This window comes from Cadophora gregata, assembly GCF_030347475.1.
Source record: "Cadophora gregata isolate MNR1 chromosome Unknown scaffold_15, whole genome shotgun sequence".
NCBI lineage: Eukaryota > Fungi > Ascomycota > Leotiomycetes > Helotiales > Ploettnerulaceae > Cadophora > Cadophora gregata.
In genome coordinates this window covers 647,718-673,968 of record NW_026695938.1, presented here as the reverse complement: position 1 = coordinate 673,968, position 26,251 = coordinate 647,718, and the positions used below count along the sequence as shown (strand labels likewise).

Genomic DNA, 26,251 nt, shown 5'->3' with positions numbered 1-26,251 from the left:
ATATTCCCCGCTTGCATTATTAGCCTCATGCAGTGCAGTTGGACTTGCACTTGCACTTGCAGACTGCAGTTGCTGCAGGACCTCGGACGCGAAAACCTGAGCCTGACTGCCTGAGCCTGAGCACCAGCCGCTATGGCAGCCCCGCTCGACAGGGGCGGGAGGCCCTTGGCAAGTTGGCAGCCTCGCCTTGGGGAAGCTGGTGGTCATGGTCCAGCCCAGCCGCAGCCCTGTTGTCTGACTTTTCACTCAACCCAACCGTCCGCGTGGCGGGCAGAAGATGGAGGGGGGGCGAGTTTAGTTACTGTCCAGTACTCTACGAAGGAGTGGCCCATGAACCACCCAAGGCACAATTGAAGCCATTCCAATTGACGAAACCTGTTTGGAACTGAGTTCTAATTTTCACTTTTCGTTACAGCTAATTTACCTTACTGTAAGTAATGGCAACAGACTAAGTTGTCAATTAAATTACATGAGTTAATTCCGTCCCCAAGTACGGGCAGTTGGCATCCAATGCAGACGGGAAGCACGCGAACATGTCATGTCAACCAACATTGCTCATCGACCTAAGCACGTACGAGTACTAGTGCTGGACGCTGGAATTGTGCAATCAGATGTCGCCATGCTCACCACCAAATGCAGGGTACCATTTCCCAGGGAGCATTACAGAGCTGCATGTGATTCTTGACGCCATTCGAACGACTTTTCTTTCTGCATCCAATGAGTGGCGCTGAAGATGTCTGCGTCTGCCTCTAGTCGATATCCTTGGCTCTGCAACTCGAAGCTCAAAAATGCCGTTGGTGTTGAAAGCCTGTGGGTCTACCGCAGAAGCCGTTTGATGGCATCCGCATTCTACCAGAGATCACCCAATACAAAAACTCAATCACAGCACTATTTTTCAAAAGTAGATCATGAACCTATTTCTATCCTTCTGCAAGCCATAGCAGGAGTCTGAACCAGCCTCGTCGGATGGCCTCATTGAAGCATGTAAATGTACATGAAAAGTACGAGTACGACTACCCCGCACCGTGCACTCGATGCCTGGAAAATCGAGAACTGATTGAACCTGTCCTTTTCGTTTCCATGCTCGCAGTCCGATGTTGCAAGTCTAGCATCATCCATCGCCATTATTCTCTTTTACGTAGGCATGCCGAGCCTCTGTTCTGCACCCGATACCTTCCAATAAAATAATGACCTTGGTCCCCACTGCCGATTGCGGCGCTCCCGGAGGTTGCGTTGGACAGCTGAGTGCATGGCGTACTCAACTGAGCCTGACTGGCCCGCAGCGAAGTGGGCTGTTGGAGAAACAATCTTCAAGGCCCGTCATAGAGAACCACTTCTTCTCCAGTATCCTTTGAAAAATGATTGTCAAAGTAAGTTTACTTCGCTGCTGGTGGGGAAGGGAAGGCAGCTAGTATTTCAGAGGCTCCACACTGGGTTTACCAATCGAGCCTAGCTGTTTGGTCCCAAGCTTCCAACTTCACCAATTACAAGTCCTCGTCGACCCATTCCGGCCTTACTTGAGTACTCCTCGATCCTTCCCCTCTCACAAGCCCCTTGTGTGCTTCTGAATTTTCTTAGCTCCCGCAGGGAACATGTTCATCTGACCCCATTAACTTCCGGCATCAACCGTGATGGGGTCCTTTCACAGCAAGAGTCTTGGAGCGCATCTTCGCGGACGCTGTTCGTACTTCCGCAATGCTTGTCTCGACCATGTTGCCCCGCTACGATCCCCCTTCATGATTCTTTGACGGATGGTTTTATCCTATGGTTTCCACAGTGAACCACACCCAAGCGGAAGTATTCCTCAAAATTTCGCCACAATGTCTCTCAGCTCAGTTTCTGCAAGTATCCCTGTGCGATCAATCGTTCGACGTCTCCTTGGCGCACGTAAAATTGCGAGTTCTTCGTCAAATTAATGGTGCTAAGTATCCAATCAGTCAGGGACGTTGAACTCGTGGGACTTTCAATCACTCACCCATACTCCGTCTGTATCTCTCCCGCATCTTTCAAGACTCGAACATCAATAAAGAGGTCCCGTGGGGGGTCGAGACTTCCAGTCAAGTCAATGTCGGTCCATTGACCCTTGTACGCTGCTAACAGATCACTGTATTGCCTGACGTACTCTTCCTCTTCAGGACTGAGACTGCTACTATTCCCTTCTCCATTGCCGAGATCTGTTGCCCCATTCTGACCTTCATTTGCTTGCCCCCTCTGTTGTGCCGCTAGATCCGCAACATCACTACCGCTCCATACCATCTCTTCCAACTTATCAGTTCGCGTGCGGTGGTATGCGAGAAGACATCTCTTATTCCGCCGCATACAGAGATGATCCACCAAGAGGGTGCACGCCGTAGCAGGGTTCGCCGACGGCTCGAATGAGCCTTGAAATGACTGGAGTATGTTTGAGACGTCCTTATCCAGGTCTCGCACCTCTCGCGTCACGGCTCGTACAGTTTCAGTCTGGTATGGGGGAAGATGCTCAAGTTTCTGGGTCCTTTTTGCGTGTTGGACCTGAGAAGATCAGCAACAGTATCAATCATTCAGGTACAAGACTTACAAGCTTGTTGCCCAAGTCTCCGTACATGACGGAGTGAAGTAATTTGAAGGGTCGTGGATATTATCGTCAGCCTTGTGTTATGCGAGAGATTTGAATTGCTGATTGATGGATTTGAGGGCTGTGGAACAATCCGCGGCCCTGTGGTGTTGGTAAATCGAGCTTGCCGAACAGACTGATATGGATGGAATGGTAAATACAAAGTTCAGCCTTGTGGTGCAGCGAGAGTTTCGCGTCACGCGTTGTGTTTACGTAAGCACACTACGTCTCATCTGTTGTCATCAACTTCAACTTCAACTTCAACTTCACTCCACCTACAAATTGCTCCAAATTCTCAACCATTCATGTCTCGCACGGAATTTACGACAGCCACTATGATTCTCTTTGTTCTTATTCATTCTCACCGAATAGCATCTTCCGGTCCGTGATCGGCCCCTCAAGATGGTTCGGCGGCTACCTGCATGAACAATAGCATTGTGATACATCCTTGACTTTCGTGTCTTGGAACCTCTCCTAGATCAAATGTTGTCAGTGAGCAGACACATTTACTGGGCTCTTACTTCTCAAGCGGGTCGAGATGGCATCAAGCGATTTCCCTCTACAACAGGGACTTACGGACGATGACACAACGAAGTATCGAAACTCAACAAACTAAACATGATCAATGGAGTTCAAATCTCGGAGAGTTCCATTTTCGAATGACGAGATACTAGTCACTGGTTACTGGCACAGAAAGTTGTGACACTCAGCATGAGCTCAGCGCCCGACCAACCCAAGACACTAAAGGTCATTTAAGGATATCAATTACTACATGACATACCGGGGTATGAACCCAAGAGTTGTTGTTGTTACATCCAGAAGAAACGCCCTTTCCAAGATACCAAACCATGGCGATCAACCTCCAACGCCGTCCGTGCTACCAAATGCTCAAATTTCCCCTCTCTCTTTCCATCACCATATTTCAAAGAACAACAAAACTCCTGCCATGTCAAACCAAATAGTCATAACGCCATCCATAAGAATTATCTCACCAACTGCCACAGCCATACTTTATTCAACCCACTTGTTGAACTGGTCATCGTCTTCCAAGCTATCAACGTGCCATCCTTCCTGGTTGCCTCCCAAAATATGAGTATGCGGGTCTTGGATATGGGTAGCATCGTGGCTCAAGGCAGGGTCAATGAAGGGAACTGGGTCTTGAGCTGCGAATGGAGCCTCCCACTGATGATCACCGTTATGACTCTCGTTGTAGTACGAACTTGAAAAGCCATGTTCGTGCATGCTGCTTCCATCGAAGGATTGTTGATCCAAGCCCAAAGCCGGATCGATCTTGTACTCGGGTGCTGGAGATGGTTGGTATCGGTGGTATCCCATCAAATCAAATTGGCTGCCACCAGGAAGCCCAAGATATGCATGTGGACCTGGAGTTGTTTGCCGCTTGAGAACGACATCCTCAGTGTCTACGAAATTCTGGTTGCGGCGAAGTATTTGCTGGTAGTATTCTCCTTGATTTGGCATTTGATAATGAGGTGGAAGCGGACGACCGGGATTGTTGGCTTGATACGAAGACGGTTGGAAGTTGTGACTTGGCTCCATTGAGTTGTCTCTCGTTGTGTACTGGTAGGCCGAATCGGTCGTGGGGTACGCGACAGGGTGTTGAAGCATGCTGGGAGAAGCTCGGTGCCTCTTCACACTTCTTTTCGAGCTGCCATTTTGCCACTCAAAGTCGTCCAAGTCGGATTCCTCAGTAATGGGCTCCTCGGAAACCTTCCTCTTGTTTACCTTTGAAGCGCCTGGCTTGCTAGGCGAAAATTTGTATCCTGGATGCGCGTTTTGGTGGTTGATTCGCTCAATTCGAGCCCACTCGCTGTACTGCTCCTTGATATGCTCCGGCTCCAGTGGCCAGCTGTCGCCGCAAACCTGCGAAACGATCTGATGGTTGTTTTGCAGACACCAGTCTTTTGTTCGTCCTTGATATGCCTTCCTATACAACATGAACGAGTTCATTGGGCGCTTGACTTTGCCAGGCACTTTTCCGCTTTCGACCTCTTTCCTCCTCTCCTCAGCGGATCGGTTCACGTAGGCCTCGATATCAACAATTGGTAGATGATCCCAGTCCTTCGTCAGTTCACTCAGTGGCTGCTCAAGCTTTGCTACTTTCTTCTCTGCCTTCGCCTTTGCTGCTTTGCCTTTCTTTGGTTTGGGAGACTTAACGGCTCGCGATCTTCCTTCTGGCATTGGGCGCAGGTTTTGTTGACTCCTCTGAACTCCCATCCTATTTCTTGTCCGTACCATATCCCTTGAACTCATTGATGGGGTTGGAGGTGACGTTGCGGGTGTGCTATAGTGATCTTGGTACATTTGTCTGCCATAACCATCCTATCGAATGTTAGTCGGCCATTCGATGAAAGTCCATCAATCCTTACGTATTGGCTGCCCATGCCTTGATCGTATCCATAGCCTTGTTGTTGTTGATAGTATCTGTCATCTTGCTGGGGCATCGGAGAACCGTAATGCGAGTGCAGGCGTGATCCAGCGTCATAATGCTGCTCCTGCGGATACGAAGTATTCGAATTGTGTTGTATCAGGTGGTGGAGGTTGTGGGGCAGGATATCGCTATCATTCGGAGGCGGCGGAGAGTTTGACATTGCGTTGATGAGGAAGCGTTGGCGAATCGCGCCTCAATGATTTGAAGGTTCCACCTCTTTGGAAATTAAAGAGTCTGAGTTGCTGCTCCTGTTATAAGGGAGCCCAGTGGCGGCTTGAATTCTTGAAGCCTTGCTGCAGAGCGCTATGGACAATCGAAAGCCGTGCTATTGTTGGATGCTGTGGCATGAAGCTATTCACCTCCGAGCGCTCGTGGATTGTACCTGTTTGGGTTGCACGTGCCTGGCCGCTGAACAAATGGAGGCAAATGCGCGAAGCTCAGACACCTCCGTCGTCGTCCAGCGCTCTGTAATAACAGATTTTGGAGTCAAGTGAGACCAGAAAGCTCCGTTGAGGCAGAATCTCAAACTTCTGGAAGGAAATTCTAGCGGTATTCCTTTGCTGGAAGGTGGTTCATCTGAAGTTCTGGTCATTAGACTCTTGGTCCGAGAGATGAATCAGGCGGGAATGGTTTGTCTTTACACTCCGCCCATCCAGTGTCAGAAACTTTAGTACGAACCTACGGCGCGCACCCGTCTTTCAACTGTGGGACCTGTCCCCAGCAGACCAGATATTCTGGAACGGCAGCGATGGGCAAGTGGGATGCGAGGTTCCAGAGTCTAGTGGCCCCTGACCGCAATGCCGCAATGCTGAGGCTTCTCTGGTCTTAGAAAATGTTTCTTTGTCGGGATGATGTATCAACCAAAGGAAATCTTGCTGAAGCACTGACTGGGAATCACTGCGTCCTCGCAAATATGAGGTGGTCTTTGTTTTGAAGTCGTAGCTTAGAAGAAAGGATTTCCAGCTGGGCTTTATGTATTTGAGAATCCGACTTCTTGAAAGAAAGTGGACGAATTAGGTGATTTTGGCGAGGGAGGGTGCCTCTGCTTTCGGCCAACCACTGCTTCCGTACATATGCGGCTCACAACCACACCTGCGAGCATAATCGGATTCTAAACACCTGTAGACAAGCACACGAACGCGATTCCAGTATAGCAAACTCCAATTTCTGCTTTATGAAAAGATCACGAAAGGTGCAGCTGGGCCAGTGAGATTCAAACGTGCACGCACTGAACGTCCACAGTCCTTGGGAGCCAAGTGGTCCAGTACCACAAATCACGATCTACATCTCTGACCCGGGCAAGACATGACTAGTAAGATTGATGGACTCCCGTCGTCGAGGCTTGAAGTGAGTCCAAACAGACAGCGGTGGCGCTCTCCATTTGAGGTCTTCCAATGCTTGATGGTCTCTTCGGCCCTCTCCACCAGTTCGCGCACCTGCAACTTGCAGTGTCATATCCAAGCCAGCATAGGTCGGATCTGCAGTGCTTCTCGGTCGCAGCAACCGGCAGCGAGGAATGCTTGCAGGTAATGGTGAGGTTACACATATATACCTCCTTGACTGCTCGCTCCTGGTCGTTGTTGCTGTTCCTGGCATGAGGAATGGGTAGAGCGCAACCGCCACATGAGCACCCTGTTCAGCTTTGCCGCTTGTTAATTTCCACCCTTTCTACGATTGCAAAAGAAACGATGGCCAGGAAGAATACATTGCATCGCATTGCGGTATTGCACCAGTGCAATCAGACATGTCTAGGATCTAGCTAAGCACCAACAGCCAACCCGACCCAAATGTATTTGGTGCCAGCGTACGCTGCCCGGAAACATGACCGCCTGCATCTGCCGCGCAGAAACCCATCTCCCACATCGAAAGATGCCTGATACTTTGGTGGGAAGTGAGCTATTAGGTCAACAGAGAGTGTCCCTTGTTTCCTCGCTCCATTCTGACTGGCCGATTGGCTGGCCGGTGCTCTTCGGCTCAGTACGGGTGAGAGACGCCACACCAACGTGACCCCAACGGCTACGTGCAGTAGTGGCCCAGCTTTTGATGGCTCGCAGCGAGATCGTTTGAACCTCCGTATCATGCGAGTGTGCTTGGGGCTTTGATCTTGATTCTGACTCCGTTGTGAATGGCGTAGGTTTTGGTTTTGCTGTAGGGAGAGACTGTCTATCACTACCTACCTGACCAAGTGATTACCCAGTGATGACAAGTGAGATGTGAACTCACGCTGGATACATTGCTTTGTGTTGAACGATATCTTCAGAAACTTCAGCCCTTCTACGGCGATAAGTGATTGACTTAGTAACGCTTCACCGTTTGACGGCAATTCAATGTCGTCTGTGCTCTATCCGCGTGGTCTATCTTTCAAACCCTCCTGGTCTTCCTCTTGAGGAATAACTAGGCCGCGACCGATCTGGTAACAAATGGAGTGTCTGATGTCCGTTCGCTCATTGCCCACTGCTCCAAACGTTCACACATGGGCTTGCATCAATCTCCATGCCGTACCCCATAATCCTATAGCTCCTCAAAATCCCTTGCTTTTCCTTCCCGCCTCTAGCCTACTATGTCCTTTCTTCCCGTCCAATCACTTCAAACTTCTCAGCCCTTCAACCCTTTCAAATGCAGTCTCGTAAGGCTCACGTGTCATGCATCCGCCCAGCTCCGCATCTTTAGCATCCGGCTTTCTGGATTGTGCCCTCGTACAAGGACCAGTATGCGTCTGCGCTTGCATTTGACACGGGTCGGAGGCTACTTCTACCAAGGGATTATCCCGTCTGGAGGGATCTACCGTTTGCTCTTTAATGTCCATATCTGTCGGTGTGTTTATATATGTGGTGATGCATGCGGGCGGTATTTGGTAGGTAGAGAAGGGAGTACTGTGGAGGGACGGGATGAGGTGCATTCTTGGGGGTCAAGCGGGACAAAATGATGGAATGTGCCGACGAGGGATGCTCTGAACTGATATTCATCTGACTTGTAGAAACCTTCCGCGATGGTATTATGAATTTCTCCCGACATCGCCTCGCATCTGTGGAGAGATAGTGAAGTTTGGGTGGAAAGGAGGAGATTATGCAAACGAAAGTGCCTTCTCGACAAAATGCTCACATTACGTCACATATCCCACATCACTCACAATGTAGCACAGCACAGCATAGCATAACAGTGCATGTAGGCAGGGAGCTTCACAAATATCCTCTATTCATTGGCCCGTAGCAGTACATTATTTAATACATTGGTTTGTTTATTCCGCCTCTATCATCAATGGTACCCACATTCAATTATGCAAATGCAAATGCAGGCAAGACGGTCTATCGCTCACATCCTTCAATCAAACGATCCATCCCTTTCTGATACCCACTTCACCGAAACATGCAAAGGAGTGTTATGTTTCTTTCTTCTCCTTTCCACAAGAGAAGCAAAGGCCCTAATTCGTCGCATTCATCCTGGCGGCTTGCCCGCCCGCCTGCCTGTGCTTGCCTCATCATTTAAAGGAAAACATATCGCTGAAGACCAAACCATCATGCAGAATAAGGAGAAAACGTAGACATCCATACAAAGAGAAGTTAGATCTCATGAAGACTAACATGCGGCTTTTGATACAGCCCTTCATTGGGCAAAAAGAAAATGTACTGATCATTTGCGTGCAAAGCCTCTTGACAATGTTGACATTTTTCAGGAGACCTTTGTGAATCTTAGATTCGTATTGCAGTTTCATTGACCTGCAATCTGGCCGGTGGGTCTTGGACCATCAGCTGGCTTGATTGGCGGAGAAAGATTCTGGTGCTGGGGACTTGGTGATAATGAGGCAACTGGTGGTAGGATCGAGGGAGTAGCCGAGCCAAAGCTTCCATTCGACACTGGGCGAGGAGGTGAATGTTTGGTAGGAGACAGGCCAGTTGCGGCGGAGGGTAGTGCAGAAGCGTGACCTGAGTCTATTGTAGTTGATAGCCCTTGGGAAGATGGACGAGGAGGAGACGACTTGATGGGTTCTGTGGCTGTGGTGCTGTTTGTAGGTGGACTATTTGAAATAGGTGCCATTTGAGGAGGCGGCTTATTGCTCGGGGTGAGGACTGGTACACCTGCAAGTGGTGACGGAATGTTGAATGAACTACGACGGTGACCACTGTCACGGGAGCCCGGACGAGGTCCATTCATCATGTGAGATGAGGAGGCTGTTCCGTAAATATAGTTGCCTGAGTTCGATGGAGTACCCTGAGCCTGAAAGTATCTGGCAGGTCCCGGCTGCCCTGGAGTGTAACGCGTTGTCTGGTTTGGCGATACCTGCTGTGAAGCGCCACCACTTACAAATGTAAACATCGGCGGCTGCCCTGGCGGGGGTAAGCTGGTTGGACTGTGTGGATGCGGCGACGAGAACGCATGTGAGCTTGCTGGTCTCGAGGAGCTATATAGATGTTGAACTGGGGTGCCAGTGTTGACTTGAGGTGGCCCGTAAGGTCCAGAATAGCTGCCGTTGGACGTGGTCGAGTTGATACGCTGATCTGGGCGTTGAGGAGAAGACTGATAACCATTGCTTTGAGGAGGTTGCAATACTGGTTGTCGTTGCACGGGAGTGTTCTCCAAAGACGGAAATCCAGGCTGAAGGGTCGGGAATCCATTCTGTCTCGGGAACTGTATGGGCGACACGTGAACAGCAGGGGAAGAATATCCGGCCTTCTGGGGTGAAGAGCCAGGATTCGCGTTTCCATTGGTATTGGTAATGGCGGCGGGGGACCCGTTCTGCTTGGACTTTGCTTGTGAGGAAGATGACCCGGGGCGAATCTTGATCTTGATCGGGGGTTGATTCTTGGCTCGTTCAGCATCCTCCGCACGACGCTTGCAAGTTGTGCAAATGAATGTAAAATCCTCGCGATCCGCCTCGGCTTCCTTAACACCCACACATTTGCTATGTTGCCATATGTTGCATTTATCACATGCTATACTGTGAGTCCCATCATCAATCTGACCGTAAGCTCCGCATATACAATCAAAGATCCAGTCCTCTTCCTCTTCGAGTTCTTCAAGAGCCTTCTTCTTTCGTTCGATCTCGGCCTTGATGTGACGTTCTGAAAGTCGGCCTTCTCCAGCCTCAACCTTCTTGCTATTGTCCGACAGGCTGGCGAGCTCTTCCTCATGGAGAATGCGGCGCGCATCTCGCTCTCTGAGACGCTGCTCACGGGTTTGCATCCTGGATTCCCTTTCCTTTTCCAACTTCTGCCACTTCTCCTGTTCCTTCTTCGCCATTGCAATCTCCGCCGCCTTCTTGCGCTCGGCTTCGCGCACCTCCTCTTCGTGTTTCTGTTGCTCTATTTTACCGGCAATTCTGCTCGATCTTTTGGCAGTCGCAAGCTTCTCAAGGTTCAAAAGCTCGCGTTCCTTCTGTGCCTGCTTTCGTTTCCTGGACTCCTCTTGTTTCTCAAGTAATGGCAGGACATCATCAACGATTCGCTTCCTCAAAACCTTCTCGTTGGCATCCCGAGTCTTGTCCAGCGAGGCCGTGAAGGCATTGAACTCGTCTAGAGTCACGGCAATACACTCCCATACCATTCCGCCAAAGCCATCATCTTCCTTCTCGACTATACCATTGTCCTCGGGCTCGGCATTGTCGGCCTGTTCGGTTTCACTCTCAACTGTCTCGGAAACCTTTCTGCGTTTACTTGCTCGACGAGAAGCTTTCCCCTTCTTGGTGTTCTTCTTGGGCTTCGGGGCTGGAGGGGGTGGGGGAGGATCCGTACGTCGATATAGGCGGTTATCATCAAGTACTATATATGTCCGATCTTCAGAGTCCCAACCAAAGGGCTCAATTCTCTATTTCCACTGTTAGCCCCTTGCCGTAAGATATCTTCCTGTGGCATACCCATAGTGTCTGCTCAGTATCCTTTTGTTCCTCCATTCGCTCTCGAATACGATCAGGGTTACCCATAGTCCATATTGTAAGTTGCTGTAGAACTCGAATCTGAGAAGTGTGATTAGTCTCATATTTCCTCCTCGCCATCTCCATGATATACCTTTTGGAAGACATCGAAGTCCTTGAAACCCTTGGGAACCTCCTCAACGCCAAAAGGATTTCGTTCTGGTGCTTTTGCAACATATTGTCTGCGAGTATACTCGTCGAAAATCTCGGGGCTTTGTATAGTCAGATATCGACAGGAAGGAATAAAAGCAACATAATACATACGTAAGGCCTCTGTGGGATGACACAAATTTAAGAAGCGCGAGACCGATCTCTGCCAGTAGTGTAGAGTGAGGCTTCAGGCATTCCATTTCCAAGTCCTACAAGGTATAAGTATTCGAGCTGTGATATGGACAGCGATTTAAGGAGATTGTGAGAGGAAGTCGAACCTCGATATCCAGATTCTCATCGATCTTCACCGCTCGGCCGAATGTGAATATCCATTGTGCCAAGTTGGCGAACTCCCACATATTTCGAATGCGCTCCAAGAGACTGGGTTCTTTCGGGGGCTCGACATCTTCCATCTCCTGTCGTCCTCTCTTCCTAGACGAGACCATCTTTGGAAGTGACCTCACAAGATCACCCTGAGCTATCGCGATCCAAGCAGGGTGCTCTGTAGGTAGAATAGTAGGCACGAAATCATCCAGCACGCTCGGGGCTGGAGAATGTGATGTTGTAAAGCAATGCTATCGCAGGTGTTGAGTTTGCGCGTTCTCGTGGTTGTTCAAATTTCTGGAGATTGAGGGTGGACGCGACACGATCAAGCAGCGTGAGCGTGCTCTGGGCAAGCACTTTTCAGAAGATGTGATTATATAAGCAGATTCGTATCACATGTAGATAAGGATGACTTATCTGCAGGTGAGTCGGAAGTCCTTGGCGACACCTAGGACAATGGACTCAGGGGCAGATTTACGAATTGTGGTACAGTACGGTAGGTAGGTAAGGTAGGCACTGCACTGTGCAATAGCTCAATAGTGAATACCTACATAGGTAACGGCATATGTAGGTACTTAACAAGGCGAGTATATTCCATTCCATACCATCATCACATCGTAAGGTAATGTTCCGGTGTTGTCACAACAGTATCAATGCCCTGGAGCGCCTCCTATCACATCGGTACATCTACTGTAACATGCATCTAGATAATTTACATCGTTAGCAGGGTTGACTTTGTTGCCATGCCTTGCAAGTTTCACAAGCCTGTATTTTTTGCGTCGCTCTTTCAGACCTACAGGCAATCCAAAACTCTTCCGTTCCTTTTGCTCTAGTACCTGTACATCTCCTCTCCTCTCCTCTCCTCTCCTCTCAACGACTTCGTGCTACAAAACTGGAAGGTGCTCCCGTCTTGTACTGAGGTACGGAAGGACCTGATCCCTCAAGTCAGGGGGTTCAACGGCGTTGGCGTTCAAGACCTGACATCCCACCTCGCAGCCACAGCCACAGCCCTGTCCCAGAATAGAAATCCCCGATTTTCAACATCCCGCAAGCCACTAAGATCCCCTACAGTACAGTAGACTCAGTAGAGCCTGGATCTCTCGCAGCGCGGCAGCGCCAGGCCCGCTGTCCATCCCACTCGTACCCGCTAAAGTTGCCGTTGCGGTCCGGCTGCAGTTGGACCAGACCGGACCCCAGGACAGACTGCGACCAGAAAGAGTGAGAGATGTTACAGATGCATTTCAAAGTCAACGTCAACTTCGTCGCCGGTCCTGCTCCAGCAAACAAACAACTCTCGTCATTCGTTTAGTCCCCCCACCGGTGAAGGATAGAAGCCCGTTTCGTTCCGCTACTTGTAATTTCACATGCGAATGCGACCTTGATCATGGCGACCTGACAACAGCGCAGACTGTGCGCTCAGTGTTTTGGTTGTGGCGTCTTACGCTCACTGCGCTCAATACGATAAACCTCGATTCGAACATATCGCGACGTTAATACAGCGAGACCTACGGGTCCGTGGCATAGGTCACAATGCCCCCTACAAACTCTCAAGATCCTGCGCACCCTTCCACCCCTCCTCAGTCGATACCTTTGCGAGACCTTACACGCCCACCCGATTCTGCCGATATTGGAGATGGGGAGAGACGGCATACGCGTGGAAGAAGCTTGTTGAGCGGTGGTTCGAGGCCGACGAGTGGAGGAGGACCTGGGCCTCGGTATGAGAGATTGGGGAATAGCTCCCCAAGTCCAATGGAAAGAGAGAGCCATCGTGGTACATTGCCAGCCTTGACAGTACCAACGCAACAACGACGAGTGGGAGAGGATGAGATTGGTACGCCCGTATCGCCGGTTGGGAATCCTGGGGATTTTCAAGCTGCAATGGGATTTGCAGGCCTTCTGGTACCAGATATCAGTGTTTCGCACGCTCCACGACCACGTACTCCTTCATACGGATCTGCAGACTATGACCATTTCGACTCTGTGTCGCCTTATGGTGATGGAATGGACGAACATCAGAACTCATACTTTCCTTCAGAGTCTGATCAAGTCCCTTTGACGGATCCCACTTCACTACAACCAATGAGTGGCGCACAAGTATCGACTCCTGGCACTCAGCGACACGACAGAACACGATCTAGCTTCCAAAGTGTCAGATTCAATACCCCAGAGTATCGAAGGGGATCCAGACTGGGAGATGATCTGGATGATCCAGAAGCAGCAATTCGGTCAAGGGGTCATAGCTATGGGAACTCATTGACTCCTGACGGGCGAACCAGGTCACGCTCGCCATCAAACGCATCAGGTGCCTTGTCTAAAGCCGGATCCATAGTCAGGGCAATGTCCCAACGTGTGGTCAATCTCAGTGGTGAAGCGGAGCTTATTGAGGCAAGTGCTCGTCGAGAAGCACGAAGGGCATCCGAACAGGCCAGGCAACATAGCACACCAGAAACCGTCGATACCATAGGAAGCTTAAGTGACGAGTCTGAGACTAGATTCCAGCCCAAGCACAAAGCAGATCCGTTAGCAGCAGGCCCAAATTACCATCAGAATCTCCCAACTGCACCTGTTGAGAAAGCCATGCGATTTTTGGGCGGAGCCCAGCCACAGGAGAGTTTCGAGCAAGAGCCAGAAAAGCCGCCAAATCCATTACGAGGCAAGACGCTTGGGATCTTCTCTCCCGAGAGCAAGATTCGGAACAAGCTTTGTGATGCACTGGTTTACCCTCTAACGGAACCTGCAATCTTGATCCTTATTGTTATCCAGACCATTCTACTCGCAGTTGAAGCCTCAAAGAATGTGTATACTAATCCTCGGCCGAGACGTTGGGGCGAATCGTTGATCGACTATGCCATATTTGGGCTTTTTATCGTGTTCACCCTCGAACTTGTTGCCCGTATTATTGTATCTGGGTTCTTCATGAATGCTCCTGAATACAGCACGAGAAAAAATAAGAGTGGGCTTAAAGCCACCTTTTTCGACAAATATCACGCTGTCTTCAAGCCTCAGAGAACTTCATCACTGAGAACCCCGCGAAACCCGTCTCTGGGAGGTCAGACTGTGATTCGGTCATTCACTGCAATCCAGGGAGAGTCCATACGTACAGTCGAGCAGGCCCAGCGTTTGCAGCTCGCCAGACGTGCTTTCTTGCGACACTCCTTCAATAGGCTTGACTTCTTGGCTGTGGTCGCTTTCTGGATTGCGTTTGTTATGAGCATAAGTGGATACGAAAACTCTTCTCATCTTTATATATTCCGAATGATAAGCTGCCTTCGTATTCTCCGACTGTTGGCGCTCACAAACGGCACGGCGGTAAGTATAGCACCTATTGTGAGTGACTGTGCTGATTGATTCTTAGATCATTTTGCGAAGTTTGAAGAAAGCAACACCGCTGCTCGTCAATGTGTCATTCCTTATTGGATTCTTCTGGCTCTTGTTTGCTATCATCGGTGTCCAGAGCTTCAAGTCAAGCTTTGATCGTCAATGCGTGTGGATTGATCCAACAGACCCCAAGAACACGACTGGTACAGCGTATACACAAGTTCTGCAGTTCTGTGGTGGTCATTTGGATAACGCCACAGGAGACCCTCAGCCATACCAGATTGGGTATCCGGACAATATCAGGAATGGCTCTGCATCCTCCAAGGGCTACTTATGTCCTCGTGGGTCATTGTGTCTCGAATTGACCCCGGATAAACTTCCTTATAATGGGACCGTCAGCTTCGATAACATCTTCCAGTCATTAGAGCTTGTATTCGTCGTTATGACTGCCAATACATTTACGGATCTGATGTACTATGCAACGGACTCGGACTATCTTGCGGCAGCACTGTTTTTTGCTGGAGGTATTGTGATCATGACTCTCTGGCTTCTCAATTTATTGATTGCCGTCATCACTTCCTCATTTCAAGTCATTCGAGAAGAAGGAAGAGCCAGTGCCTTCGCAGCTCATATCAAAGACATGCTTCCTTCTGAGAAGACCGATGCGCCAAAACGACATAGCGCGTTAAAGCGAGTGTATAACAAAACATACTGGTTCTGGATTGTTGTTATTTCTTACGGACTTCTCTGTCAGGCATTTCGCAGCTCAAGTATGCCTCCAGGGAGGGAAACTTTCATCGATAACTCTGAAATTGTGGTCACTTTCATCCTACTGGTCGAAATTATCATTCGATTTGCTGTGGATTGGCGAAACTTCTTCCAGGTAAACAAGAACCTTTTTGATCTCGGCCTTGCGATCATCACTACAGTCATTCTAATACCGCCTATCCGAAATTCCGGCCAGCCATACGCTTGGCTCACTGTCTTTCAGATTCTCAGGATATACAGGGTAATTATTGCGGTTCCAGTTACCAAATCGCTGATCACACTGGTGCTGGGAAATTCAAAGGGTATTGGGAACCTCATGCTCTTCGTTTTTCTCATCACCTTTTTGATGTCGATATTTGCAGTCCAACTCTTCCGAGGCGAGCTGACAGAGACCGATCCATATGGAGACACGATCGAAATTACGTTCTTCACTATATACAATGCTTTTCTGGGCATGTACCAAGTCCTTTCAAGCGAGAATTGGACCACGAATCTCTATAACATCACGGCATTCAACACTGCTCGAAACACAGCCTGGATTGGAGCAGTGTTCTTCATTGGATGGTTCATTCTGTCGAACTTTATTCTGGTGAATATGTTCATAGCTGTCATCCAAGAGAATTTCGATGTCTCAGAAGACGAAAAGCGAATGCACCAAGTCAAATCTTTCCTAAATAGAAAGGAGCTAGGCAGTAGTTCCAACAACCTGTCCCTATCGGCACTATTTCGATTCGGGCGGGCTAGGTCAACCAAGGATCCTCTTGACTATGGACCCGCAACTATGGAAATGTTACTCAAAGATGCAGTTGTGAAAGATTTTCTGGATGATGAAATGCTCAACGACCCTGACCCGTCTGCAGCCAACGCCACCCCCGTGGAACCGGCTCCTGCGAATTCTAAGAACCCGTCGTCTCTTTGGAGCAAGTTCAGGAGCCGAATTTGGAATCGAGAACCAAATCCATTTTATTCCAACATACAATTTTCAACCCGCTCTGATGAAGCAATCGATGCGAGAACTCTGGCAAAAGAAGCTGTTTCTGCAACTTCTCAGCGCAAAAAAGCACAGCGGGAGTTTCTGGCACGCCACCCAAATTACAACAATGCTCTGTTTATCTTCACGCCTTCAAACCCAATCCGTCGCCTCTGTCAGAAGATCGTTGGCCCTGGTCGAGGTAGTGAAAGGTTTGGTGGTGTCGAACCGAACACAGTTGTCTGGTACACCTTCTCTGCGTTCATTTACATGGCTATTGTGGCAATGGTTTTACTTGCATGCGTGACTACACCGCTCTACCAGAAAGAATACTTTAAAACTCACACCTTTGATGTGAGAAACTGGTTCGTGTGGGCAGATATGGCATTTGCCATTGTCTTCACCGTCGAGGCTTTGATCAAGGTCATCGCAGACGGGTTTTTCTGGACGCCGAATGCATATTTTCGGAGCTCATGGGGTGCGATCGATGGTGTTGTATTGATAACATTCTGGATTAATGTTATCACATCTCTCTCTAATGACGGAGCAGTATCAAGAGCCGTAGGAGCATTCAAAGCACTCAGAGCCTTGAGGTTGCTCAACGTCAGCGACAGCGCTCGAAATACGTTCCATTCCTTGATCATTATCGGAGGTTGGAAGATCTTCTCCGTATGTTATCAAGATGCTTACGTGGCCGATTTTTACTGATTTTGACCTAGGCTGCATTTGTTTCTCTATCCCTCTTGATACCTTTCGCTCTGTACGGTGTGAATCTATTCAACGGCAAGATGTTGTCATGCAATGATGGGGGCAATGCTATCATCAGCCTCACAGACTGTTTTGGCGAGTTCACCAACACACCTTTCAGTAATGACTGGCCTATCCTCATGCCCAGAGTTGTATCCAATCCTTTCTTCGACTTCGACAATTTTGGAGGATCTCTTTTCATTCTTTTTCAGATTGTATCCCAAGAAGGATGGACGGACGTGATGTGGAGTGCTGAATCTATTGTTGGTCGTGGACTGCAGCCTCAAGACTATGCCTCTCAAGGCAACGCACTCTTCTTCGTCATCTTCAATCTGCTCGCTACTGTCTTCGTACTCACGCTGTTCATCTCGGTGTTCATGCGCAATTATACCGAACAAACAGGTGTGGCATTTTTGACCGCAGACCAGCGATCATGGCTCGAGCTGCGAAAGTTGTTACGACACGTTTCTCCTTCCAAACGGCCTTCCAGCACTGATGGAAATAAGTTCAAGGACTGGTGTTACAAGCGAGCAGTCAGGAAATATGGACGTTGGCAACGTGCTGTTACAATCGTCCTTGTGTTCCATCTCATACTCTTGTTAGTCGAATACTACCCTGAACCAGACTGGTGGGACCAGATCCGAACTTACACCTTCCTGGCATGCACACTCTTCTACGCAGCCAATATCATCGTACGGGTTATTGGACTTAGCTGGGCAAGATTCAGACGAAGCTCCTGGGACCTCTTCTCCATGGTCGTTGTATCTGGCACACTCGTAACCACAACTCTACTCTTGACTAGTTTCAGTAGTCAAGTCTACATTCAGCTACATAAGCTTTTTCTGGTTTCTATCGTTCTGTTACTGATACCACGGAACGATGCGCTAGATCAGTTGTTCAAAACGGCAGCTGCCAGTGTCGCCAATATTGGGAACCTGTTGGCAACATGGTTTGTCCTATTTCTGGTATTTGCAATTGCTATGACGCAGACTTTTGGTCTTACCAGATTTGGGGAGAATGGGAGTGACAACATCAATTTCAGGACTGTCCCAAAGGCTTTGATCCTTCTCTTCCGTATGTCCTTCGGAGAAGGTTGGAACGCTATCATGGAAGATTTTGCTACAATCAAGCCTCCCCTTTGTGTCGACAACCCCAGTTTCTTCAACAGTGATTGTGGCAGCGCCAGTTGGGCTAGAGCTCTGTTCATTCTCTGGAACATCACAAGCATGTATATCTTCACCAGTTTATTCATCTCTCTCATCTATGAGAGTTTCAGTTACGTCTACCAGCATTCGAGTGGGCTTGGGAAAGTTAGCAGAGAGGAAATTCGACGCTTCAAACAAGCCTGGGCAACCCTCGACCCTGAAGGGACGGGATACATTACTAAGGACCAGTTCCCTAGATTGCTTGGAGAACTTTCTGGAGTATTTGAAATGCGGATTTACCCACAAGAACACTCCGTTCGCAGGATACTCGAAGACATCCAACCAGAGCAGAATTCCGGGAGAGTGATGTCCATGTCATCGGCAAGCGCAACTGCCACCGGTGTCAATGTCAGAGCATTAAATAAGAGACTTGCCCAGATTGACCCGCAGGCTATCCAACGGTCTCGAGCTCGGTACAATCTGTTCTTTGAAGAGGTGATGGTGTCAGCCGATGTTGATCGCGGCATTTCATTTACAACCGTGCTGATGATTCTGGCACATTATAACGTAATTAGTGACAACAAGAGTCTAAAGTGAGTACTGTGGTAAAAATCCCTGCTCGTCGCTGACCATTTTCAGGTTGGAAGAGTTTTTGCGTCGACGTGCGCGCCTTCAGAGAGTTGAAGAAGAAGTGCGAAGACGGATCGTTCTTGGCTTCTTTGACACAATGTGAGTAGTTTGCGTTCCTCAACAGGATGTCATTTCTAACAGTGTCAGGTACTGGTCGAGGAAGTTCAGGAAGCATCTGGAGAGAAAGAAGTCTGGTCGTATGACTGACATCCCGCAATTGGGTCCAGAAGTTTATATTGACGATGAGGCGGACGTCGCTGCTAAACAAGCGAGAACCACAGTCTCGCCACTCCTCTCTCCAATGGAAATTGCTGACCCTCGATCCTCGTTCATTGCACACGGCTTGGATGGCGCCGCCAGGCATAGGAGAGGAGGGTCTTCTATCTCTGGTCCATTATCGCCTGGAACTCCAGGAATGTCATCTGGGTTATCTCTTGGAGTGTCGCCCAATGGATCTCCGCGAGCATCCCCACAACTATCACCTCACCGCCCAACCAATTCAGCATTCAGCTTTGAGGGTGGCGAGCTTGGTGGAGGAGCTGGGGGAGGCTCCGGGCAAAGCAGCAGGCGGGGCAGTGCAGTCAGCGCAGAGAACGTCCTCGACGTACTCGACAACTCAGCCTGGGGAGAAAGTATCCGGCGGAGTTTCACGTTGAGGCGACCAGGCGATCGACCAGGTCGTGGAGGTAGTGTGTCCTAAGCGAGCCTGGGGCGGGTTTGAGAGCGATGTGATGAGCACAGGCTCTTCGTATGTTTATGTGGGGATTTTCAGGCAGGAAGGTTGCTTGTCTTGACTTGGATTTTCTGCCGACGACCGTGCGAAAGGTCGTCTGTCGCATAATGGGTTTGGGAGGCGCAGGCGTGGCGTTTTACGGGACGCATCATCATGATTTTGTTTCGATTCCTCGTGTTGGCAGATCAATGGATAGATGGGCTGTACGACGTAACTTTTGGGGGGGAGGCATGGCACTGAATGGCAGTGATGATGATGAGCTTTTGGCTGTATTATTGGATAGAGCATGTCGATAAGTCGATGGGATGGATGAATGTGTTTTATATGCATAGCCAGGGAGTTTATAGAAATGTATTGAGCAGAGACAGTCTGCTTGTAATTTAATCACACCTAGAAACCTGTAGTACCATATTGGCATTCAACTGGGGCAATCATCCAGAGAGGGATATAAATTGCCTTCGTTCCCCGGCGGTATTGGTCTCATCTACAGCATATCGGTTCCCGTCTTGGATGCCCGCATCATTCAACAAGTGCGAGTGATTCTCAGATGCTGGTGATACGATGACTCGATGAGCTGGGCATGAAAAGCTACACCTTCAGAATCTGCAGCTCACCACTTCGAGTCTTCCTAAACTCACGTCCGTCCTAGAGAATCCCGAAAGAGTTCTTGACAGTGCGGTCCAAGCCCAAGCATCAGTGCATCACGACAAATCTGCAGGCGAGAAATGTCCTTGGCGGTGTCACCCCCTTGTCTGCATCCCAGCACCCCCGCGGCAGAACCACCACAACGTCCCGCCTTAAACCCAATGCAGCGAGCAGAGCCCGGTGCCGGGACACCGCTTCATCAGCTTGAAACTTGTTCGGTCCTGGGAGACTTAGGTGAAGCTGGGTCTTGGGAAGAGCACGAGGCACGAAAGAGTGGAAAGCATTTTGGTGGGTGCGGACTGAGAATGGATGGTCGAGCCGGTGCTGTTTGATATTCGTGGAGATGGGCGCAGGCCGCTGATCGATGGCCAGGGAAGGGGAGAAGGGTTCATGCCGGTCGGGTTTGAGGTCGGTGGAGGGGCAGAGAGGATTCATTTTGGAGGTGATGATGATGTGCTGCCATAGACTCACAATTGACGGTTGAGGGGGAGATCAAGGGTTGTTTCTGCACTCTTGGTGATGGGTGATGAGCATGTGTTGTCTCGGACTTGCTTGCTGATCATGTTCTGCCTGCCGTCATCAAGGGTTCGCACTGTATTGGAATTTTGGACTTTGGACTGACAGCGGTTGATACAGTATCGAGAGGAATGCAGTCCTCCGGGTCCTGCATGCATTCAATATCTGTCCACTGTAGTCCTTGCTCTGCAGGTGATGCCACTGGAACTCCAAGTATGCTGCTCTTGTGAGCTGATGGCTTGGATGTGGTAAGTTCTGGGAGAAGACTAGTTTAGTTTGCATTGATTCTAGAAATATACTCAGCAATGCGAAATGGAATGTGTTCGTCTGGACAACAATAGCTGGCCGCCAAATCGGTCGTCATGCAGTACAGTAAACAATCCGGCCCGGCTGCGTGGCACCACCAACACCAAGGACCCTTGGTCGCTGCCCTGTCTCCTGTCTCCTGTCAAGCCTGTCTGTCTCTCTCTCTCTCTCACTCAGAGTCCTGGTCCATATTATTGTACGAGTATTTGCCCTTGTCCACTGCAAATCCCACACATCTCATTGCCTTCGCCCGCCCTAGCAACATTCTACCTAGGCTTGCCCCTGATCGCCCTCGCTTGTTTTCAACCCCTCGTCTCCGAACTTCGTCACCCTAGCATCTGCCCTCCAACACCCTCAAACCCCTTAAGTCGTGCCCTACAACATCGTGTTTTCAACTTTTCACAGGCAGAGTCCCTGTCTGTCTCCCATACCTTGCTCTCTTCGGACTCTTTCGGTCTCAACTCTCAAAGACTTGTAACGCAGAAAGACGCCACCTGGACGAGCTGGAGTCACCAGGGCATTGTCGAAGGCAAGGAACTGCCAGGCAAGACGCATTAATATTCAAGCAGACCCCCTTCCCACACTTTCGTCGATTATTGCATTCTCAGATTCTGTTCTTCTTCCTGGCAGCGCCACCTTGTTCCTTTCCCCTTTCTCGCCTTTACCTGCCCGTTGTGTTACTTCTACCCCTACATAATTCCCTCCGTAATCAATCTACCTACCCTACCCTTTCTATTTGCGGCCGTCCGTCGTCATAGCGTCCCTTGACACTTACTCACACTTAAGTACTTGAGTCCGCTGGCACACCTTCGGATTGATTGTTTCTCTGGAATAATAAGGTGTCGAGTATCGTCTATTCCCGGCCACCATTCTCTATTAAGGTCTACGAAAGCCTCGTCATTCGTTCATACGTTGCTCCACGCGTCCTCCTTCGCTCACCACCACCATCCGCATAACATCTAATCTGTCGAGGCTGTGCCATCGACCACACTTGCATAACTTGCACATACAACATCGAGTCAACCATCTCTGGGATCTTTCTCGAATAATCAATCTGCCACTTTGACCTCACGTCGAAGTAGACCTTCCCTCAAGATCTGCACGAACAATTGAAGAACAAAATAACTTTTTTGTTTCATCCCTACACCGATTCATCGAACCTAAAGACCGAAACTCCATTGGAACTCTATCTCGACATATATCGAGCCTGATATTCCATCTCTCATCCAATTATTATTTCCAATATCAACATCTTCACAGCTCATCAGCAAATATGCGCACCACACGTTTCCACTCTCTGTCCTTCTCCAGCTTCAGATCATCACTCCGTCGCTCATCATCTGGCTCTAACGGCTCCATCATGTCGAGCAACAGAGACTCATATGCTTCCAACTCATCGTCACCAGTGAGCACTATCAATGCTATCATGCACAAGCAACCATCGATGCTATTCATGGAAGAAGAGAGACGGAGCTTCGGAACTGGCTTGGAGATTTTGGAGCCACGACCACTTGTCTACTGGGGTGGCTTGGAGGAGCGAATGGGCTCTCTATAGACATGTCTCCGACTAGTATTTGGATGATGGTGAGGTCCCAGTTGGTGAAAGGCATGGGACTTTTACCTCGAGTGTTGAGGGAAGACATTCTTAGATCGAGTTCGGGTTTCGACAGTTACTGGAAAGGAACGGCAGTATCGAGTCATTGGATCATGGCGTTTACGATTTTCACGGCTTGGGTTATACACATTAGGGATTTCATGGGCGTAAAAGGGATATGTATTTTCTGGGTCTTCATTCTTCTTTGGCGGATGATTGGATGGACAAGAGATAAAAGGGTTGGATCGGATCGGCTGAACCGGTGTATCATTTTGTATTTCTAACGGTTTTCTGGCCAGCAAATGAGCTAGAGTTTTGGATGTTTCTAATACACTCTTTCCAAAATAAAACAATCCTCCAATTAACCCACCTGAGATAATTTTTCAGTACAGCTATATATTTGTGGCTAGCACATTTTCGTCTTAATGGTCCCGCGAAAATCCGAATGACCAAGTCTTTTAACCCTTGCCCAATCCCACTCTCACCGATAATCGGACGATTTGAAGAGGTATCGCCAACGATATCAAGGAGTCAACGATCTTGTGCAGAACTTCATATCTAGTCATGTCCCATCATCCTTCGTCCCTCTCGAGCTCGCGCCCACAGACAATGGTTTCGGCCAATGATTCCGACCTCACCCCCACCATATCCACTCCCATGTCTGAGGACATCGACAACATCCCACTATCGCGAATGGTACAAGACACTTCATTTGAACATAATGGCATGGATAGATCTCAAGCTCATAACTTATACACATCCCATTTCCTTTCGACATGGAACGTGAGGACTTATGAGTTTGCGGCGGTGAGTTGGGACGAGATAATCCTGAGTGGTGGGAGGGGAACTGATGAGAAATAGATCATATTCACTGCGGCTGCGTATCCTGATACTCTTACTGCCGCTGCTATCCGGTATGTCTGAATAATTATGAAATCCGGGCTTTACATTATGGCTGCTTGTAATTCTACGCGGAACGCATGCAATTTCTAAGGTCACGTTTTTGACACTTCCCAGTGGCATCGTTCGAACCCTAGCATCGATATGCTTCTCCTCCATGGTAGGAAGATGGGTTGATCGGAACCCAAACCGGCTTAAGACACTCTTGAACACCATCTCTGTCAACCGAGCTGCTGTCATCGGTGCTTCCATCTTATGGTTCTTTATCGTTACTCCAAATCCTTCGCCTTCAATCATCACCATCTCCAGCAATGAAGTTCTCAACCCTTTAATCTTAAAAAGTTCAATATTTGCACTGATCATCTTACTTGGGATCTTCGAAGCTCTCAGTGCCTCCGGGAATATGCTGTCCATGGAGCGAGACTGGGTCGTCACAGCCGCAGCTCCGGATGGTCAAGCCTACGACCTGACTCATCTGAACTCGGTCATGAGGAGGATTGATCTCATCTGTAAACTCATTGCCCCAATCTTGATCTCAGTCATCATCTCAGCTACAAGCACGAGGACTGGAGTTCTAGTCGTGGGGTCTATGGGCGCCATAAGCTGGGCTGCAGAGATATTATGTGCACAGCGAGTCTGGAATCAGAATCCGTGTCTACAGGCCTTGAAAACCACAAATAGTGATGGATCTGTAGACACGCAGGTCTTGCACCCTGTAACGAATCTTGACAGAATCTCCCAAGGCCTGTGTCGTTATGCGCAGGACTTCAAAACTTACTTCTCATCTACGGTTTGGATACCATCTGTTGCCCTTGCACTGCTTCACCTCTCAGCTCTTGCATACAGCGCTACATTCATCACGTTTCTTCTGAGTACCGGATTCTCTTTGCAGCTGATCACTGTTGCTAGAGCGGCGGGAAGTCTGGTGGAGATCAGCAGCACGGTCGTCACTCCTGTTGGAGTACAATATTTGGGCAAAGCGAGGAACCATGGGCGGTTTAGAGGAAGAGATGTGCTTGGCGAGGGGGATAATGAGACTTTGTTGAGCTTGGATAGCATTACAGATAGAGGAGGGAGCACTGAGACGGGATTGGAAAGGTTAGGACTTTGGGGAATCTCGTGGCAGTTGTTGAATTTGGTATGCCCTTCTTCGCCGCTTTGCTCATAGTATTTGCTCCAGACACTGGCACTGATAAACTATTTAGGTACCCGTCGTATTCGCCCTCTGGTCTCTTTCTCCAGCCTCACAAGCTTATCCGGGTCCCAAAGATGGATCAGACGGCTCCAGCCTCCTCGCACGTATCGTCCCACGCACCTCACCCACCCTCATCGCATTCACACTCTGCACCTTCCTCTCACTCTCCCGCCTTGGTCTCTGGATCTACGACCTCACGACTCAACAACTAACACAAACACTCACCTCGACGACCTCCCGGTCATCTTTCACCGGTGTAGAGTACTCCTTCGTCTCTTTGTTCGAATTAGCGCAGAATTTAATAGCGATTGTCCTCAGTCGCCCGCAGGATTTCAAGTGGATTGCGCTGATTAGCTGGGTTGCTGTGGCGATCAGCACGTTGATGTATGCCACGTGGGTATGGAGAATGAGAGGGCATTTAGTGCATTGGGAGAGGTTGGGCAAGGGATGTGAGTGTGTTGTCAGGAGAGATCTTCATGGTTGGAGACTGGGAAGGTGGACTGTAGGGAGGGGATAATGTACAGATACCTACGATTGAGAGATATGCAAATTAAGTGAACCTTGTTCTTTAAATGTCAGCCTGTATCAATCACCTTACACCTTCGCTGACTCAACTCGCCCTTACCTCTATGCTGGTTGTCGGCTGCCTGAACAAGCATCTCGCTTAAAAATAATCACAACAAAAACCTCAACATAAGTTAACAACCAAAACCCAGAACGTCACAACTGCAAAACAAGCTGAACAATACCGAGCACACAAAAGGCCAGAAGGTTAAAAGAAGCAAAAGAAACCCAGGGGGGAAAGAAAAGCCCCGCTGTTCTAGGGGTTTTGCTTTTCAACCGATTGTCGTAATTTCGTTGATTCATCATTGCCCAATCGCCATCGAGCCACGCTATGATCCGTAAGAGCTCAGGGAACACAGTTTGCCCAGACCGCTCGACCATAGAGCGGCTGCCTGCTGCTATTCATGTTGGGATATTGATTATTTGTTTATAGGTTGATGACATCGCGAGGACGGGAAAGAGAGTAGCTTAGCGAGGAAGAACTTCTAGCACGACAACCTGGCAGCTTGGAAAGCGTGGTGATTACGTCAGGAAAGGCTGACAAGAGTTTTCAATTAATTAATATACAAAGCAAATGGCCCATTGAGCTAAGTTGTTAACATACACCTGCAAATATCAAGCCTTCCGAGTAGTTCTGCAGCAAACGCCCGCAGCGGTGTCATGCCTTGGGCGCCTGATATATTGAATGTACGTCACGATGAATCCAGAGGATATAGACCACTAAATACTAATCACTCATCGACGATGATTGCCCCCTTCTCAATTTTCGGCCGCATCGCTGACAACATTGAGTGGA

General features: G+C 49.1%; 7 protein-coding genes across 8 annotated transcripts; 2 read left to right on the top strand and 5 right to left on the bottom strand.

Moving 5' to 3' along the window:
- Positions 1 to 1,827: 1,827 nt before the first annotated feature.
- On the bottom strand, positions 1,828 to 2,584 carry PSF1 (DNA replication protein psf1; the record flags this gene model as incomplete). The annotated part of the gene is made up of 3 exons (XM_058498222.1): positions 1,828 to 1,921; positions 1,976 to 2,511; positions 2,558 to 2,584. 3 exons carry the CDS (start codon positions 2,582 to 2,584, stop codon positions 1,828 to 1,830), a joined length of 657 nt encoding a protein of 218 aa, XP_058351733.1.
- A 1,020-nt stretch (positions 2,585 to 3,604) lies between these two features.
- Positions 3,605 to 4,792, bottom strand: ONS95_004844 (uncharacterized protein; the record flags this gene model as incomplete). Its single annotated transcript, XM_058498221.1, has 1 exon — positions 3,605 to 4,792. One exon carries the CDS (start codon positions 4,790 to 4,792, stop codon positions 3,605 to 3,607), a length of 1,188 nt encoding a protein of 395 aa, XP_058351732.1.
- A 68-nt stretch (positions 4,793 to 4,860) lies between these two features.
- On the bottom strand, positions 4,861 to 5,202 carry ONS95_004843 (uncharacterized protein; the record flags this gene model as incomplete). Its single annotated transcript, XM_058498220.1, has 1 exon — positions 4,861 to 5,202. The coding sequence occupies one exon, from the start codon at positions 5,200 to 5,202 to the stop codon at positions 4,861 to 4,863; it is 342 nt and encodes a 113-aa protein (XP_058351731.1).
- A 3,026-nt stretch (positions 5,203 to 8,228) lies between these two features.
- On the bottom strand, positions 8,229 to 11,887 carry ONS95_004842 (uncharacterized protein). 2 transcript variants are annotated; one of them, XM_058498218.1, is made up of 5 exons: positions 11,379 to 11,887; positions 11,215 to 11,331; positions 11,045 to 11,162; positions 10,894 to 10,992; positions 8,229 to 10,844 (listed from the first exon to the last, which is right to left on the bottom strand). In XM_058498218.1, exons 2-5 carry the CDS (start codon positions 11,298 to 11,300, stop codon positions 8,751 to 8,753), a joined length of 2,397 nt encoding a protein of 798 aa, XP_058351729.1. In that variant the 5' UTR covers positions 11,301 to 11,331; positions 11,379 to 11,887; the 3' UTR covers positions 8,229 to 8,750. The 2 variants fall into 2 exon arrangements, with proteins under 2 accessions (XP_058351729.1, XP_058351730.1); XM_058498219.1 differs by having other exon boundaries at positions 8,229 to 11,162; positions 11,215 to 11,309.
- Positions 11,888 to 12,954: 1,067 nt separating this feature from the next.
- CCH1 (calcium channel protein) lies at positions 12,955 to 19,702 on the top strand (the record flags this gene model as incomplete). Its single annotated transcript, XM_058498217.1, has 5 exons — positions 12,955 to 14,733; positions 14,780 to 17,149; positions 17,200 to 18,965; positions 19,012 to 19,101; positions 19,150 to 19,702. 5 exons carry the CDS (start codon positions 12,955 to 12,957, stop codon positions 19,700 to 19,702), a joined length of 6,558 nt encoding a protein of 2,185 aa, XP_058351728.1.
- A 726-nt stretch (positions 19,703 to 20,428) lies between these two features.
- On the bottom strand, positions 20,429 to 20,815 carry ONS95_004840 (uncharacterized protein; the record flags this gene model as incomplete). Its single annotated transcript, XM_058498216.1, has 1 exon — positions 20,429 to 20,815. One exon carries the CDS (start codon positions 20,813 to 20,815, stop codon positions 20,429 to 20,431), a length of 387 nt encoding a protein of 128 aa, XP_058351727.1.
- Positions 20,816 to 23,853: 3,038 nt separating this feature from the next.
- ONS95_004839 (uncharacterized protein) lies at positions 23,854 to 25,408 on the top strand (the record flags this gene model as incomplete). The annotated part of the gene is made up of 2 exons (XM_058498215.1): positions 23,854 to 24,834; positions 24,902 to 25,408. 2 exons carry the CDS (start codon positions 23,854 to 23,856, stop codon positions 25,406 to 25,408), a joined length of 1,488 nt encoding a protein of 495 aa, XP_058351726.1.
- Between the last annotated feature and the right edge of the window lie 843 nt (positions 25,409 to 26,251).

Excerpts from the sequence above, each read along its gene's own strand:
- ONS95_004842 (XM_058498218.1), bottom strand. The coding sequence starts at position 11,300 with ATGGAATGCCTGAAGCCTCACTCTACACTACTGGCAGAGATCGGTCTC. Across the intron at positions 11,163-11,214 it reads TCATCCCACAGAGGCCTTAC|CCCCGAGATTTTCGACGAGT; the intron begins GTATGTATTATG and ends GACTATACAAAG. Across the intron at positions 10,845-10,893 it reads ATACTGAGCAGACACTATGG|AGAATTGAGCCCTTTGGTTG; the intron begins GTATGCCACAGG and ends CAGTGGAAATAG.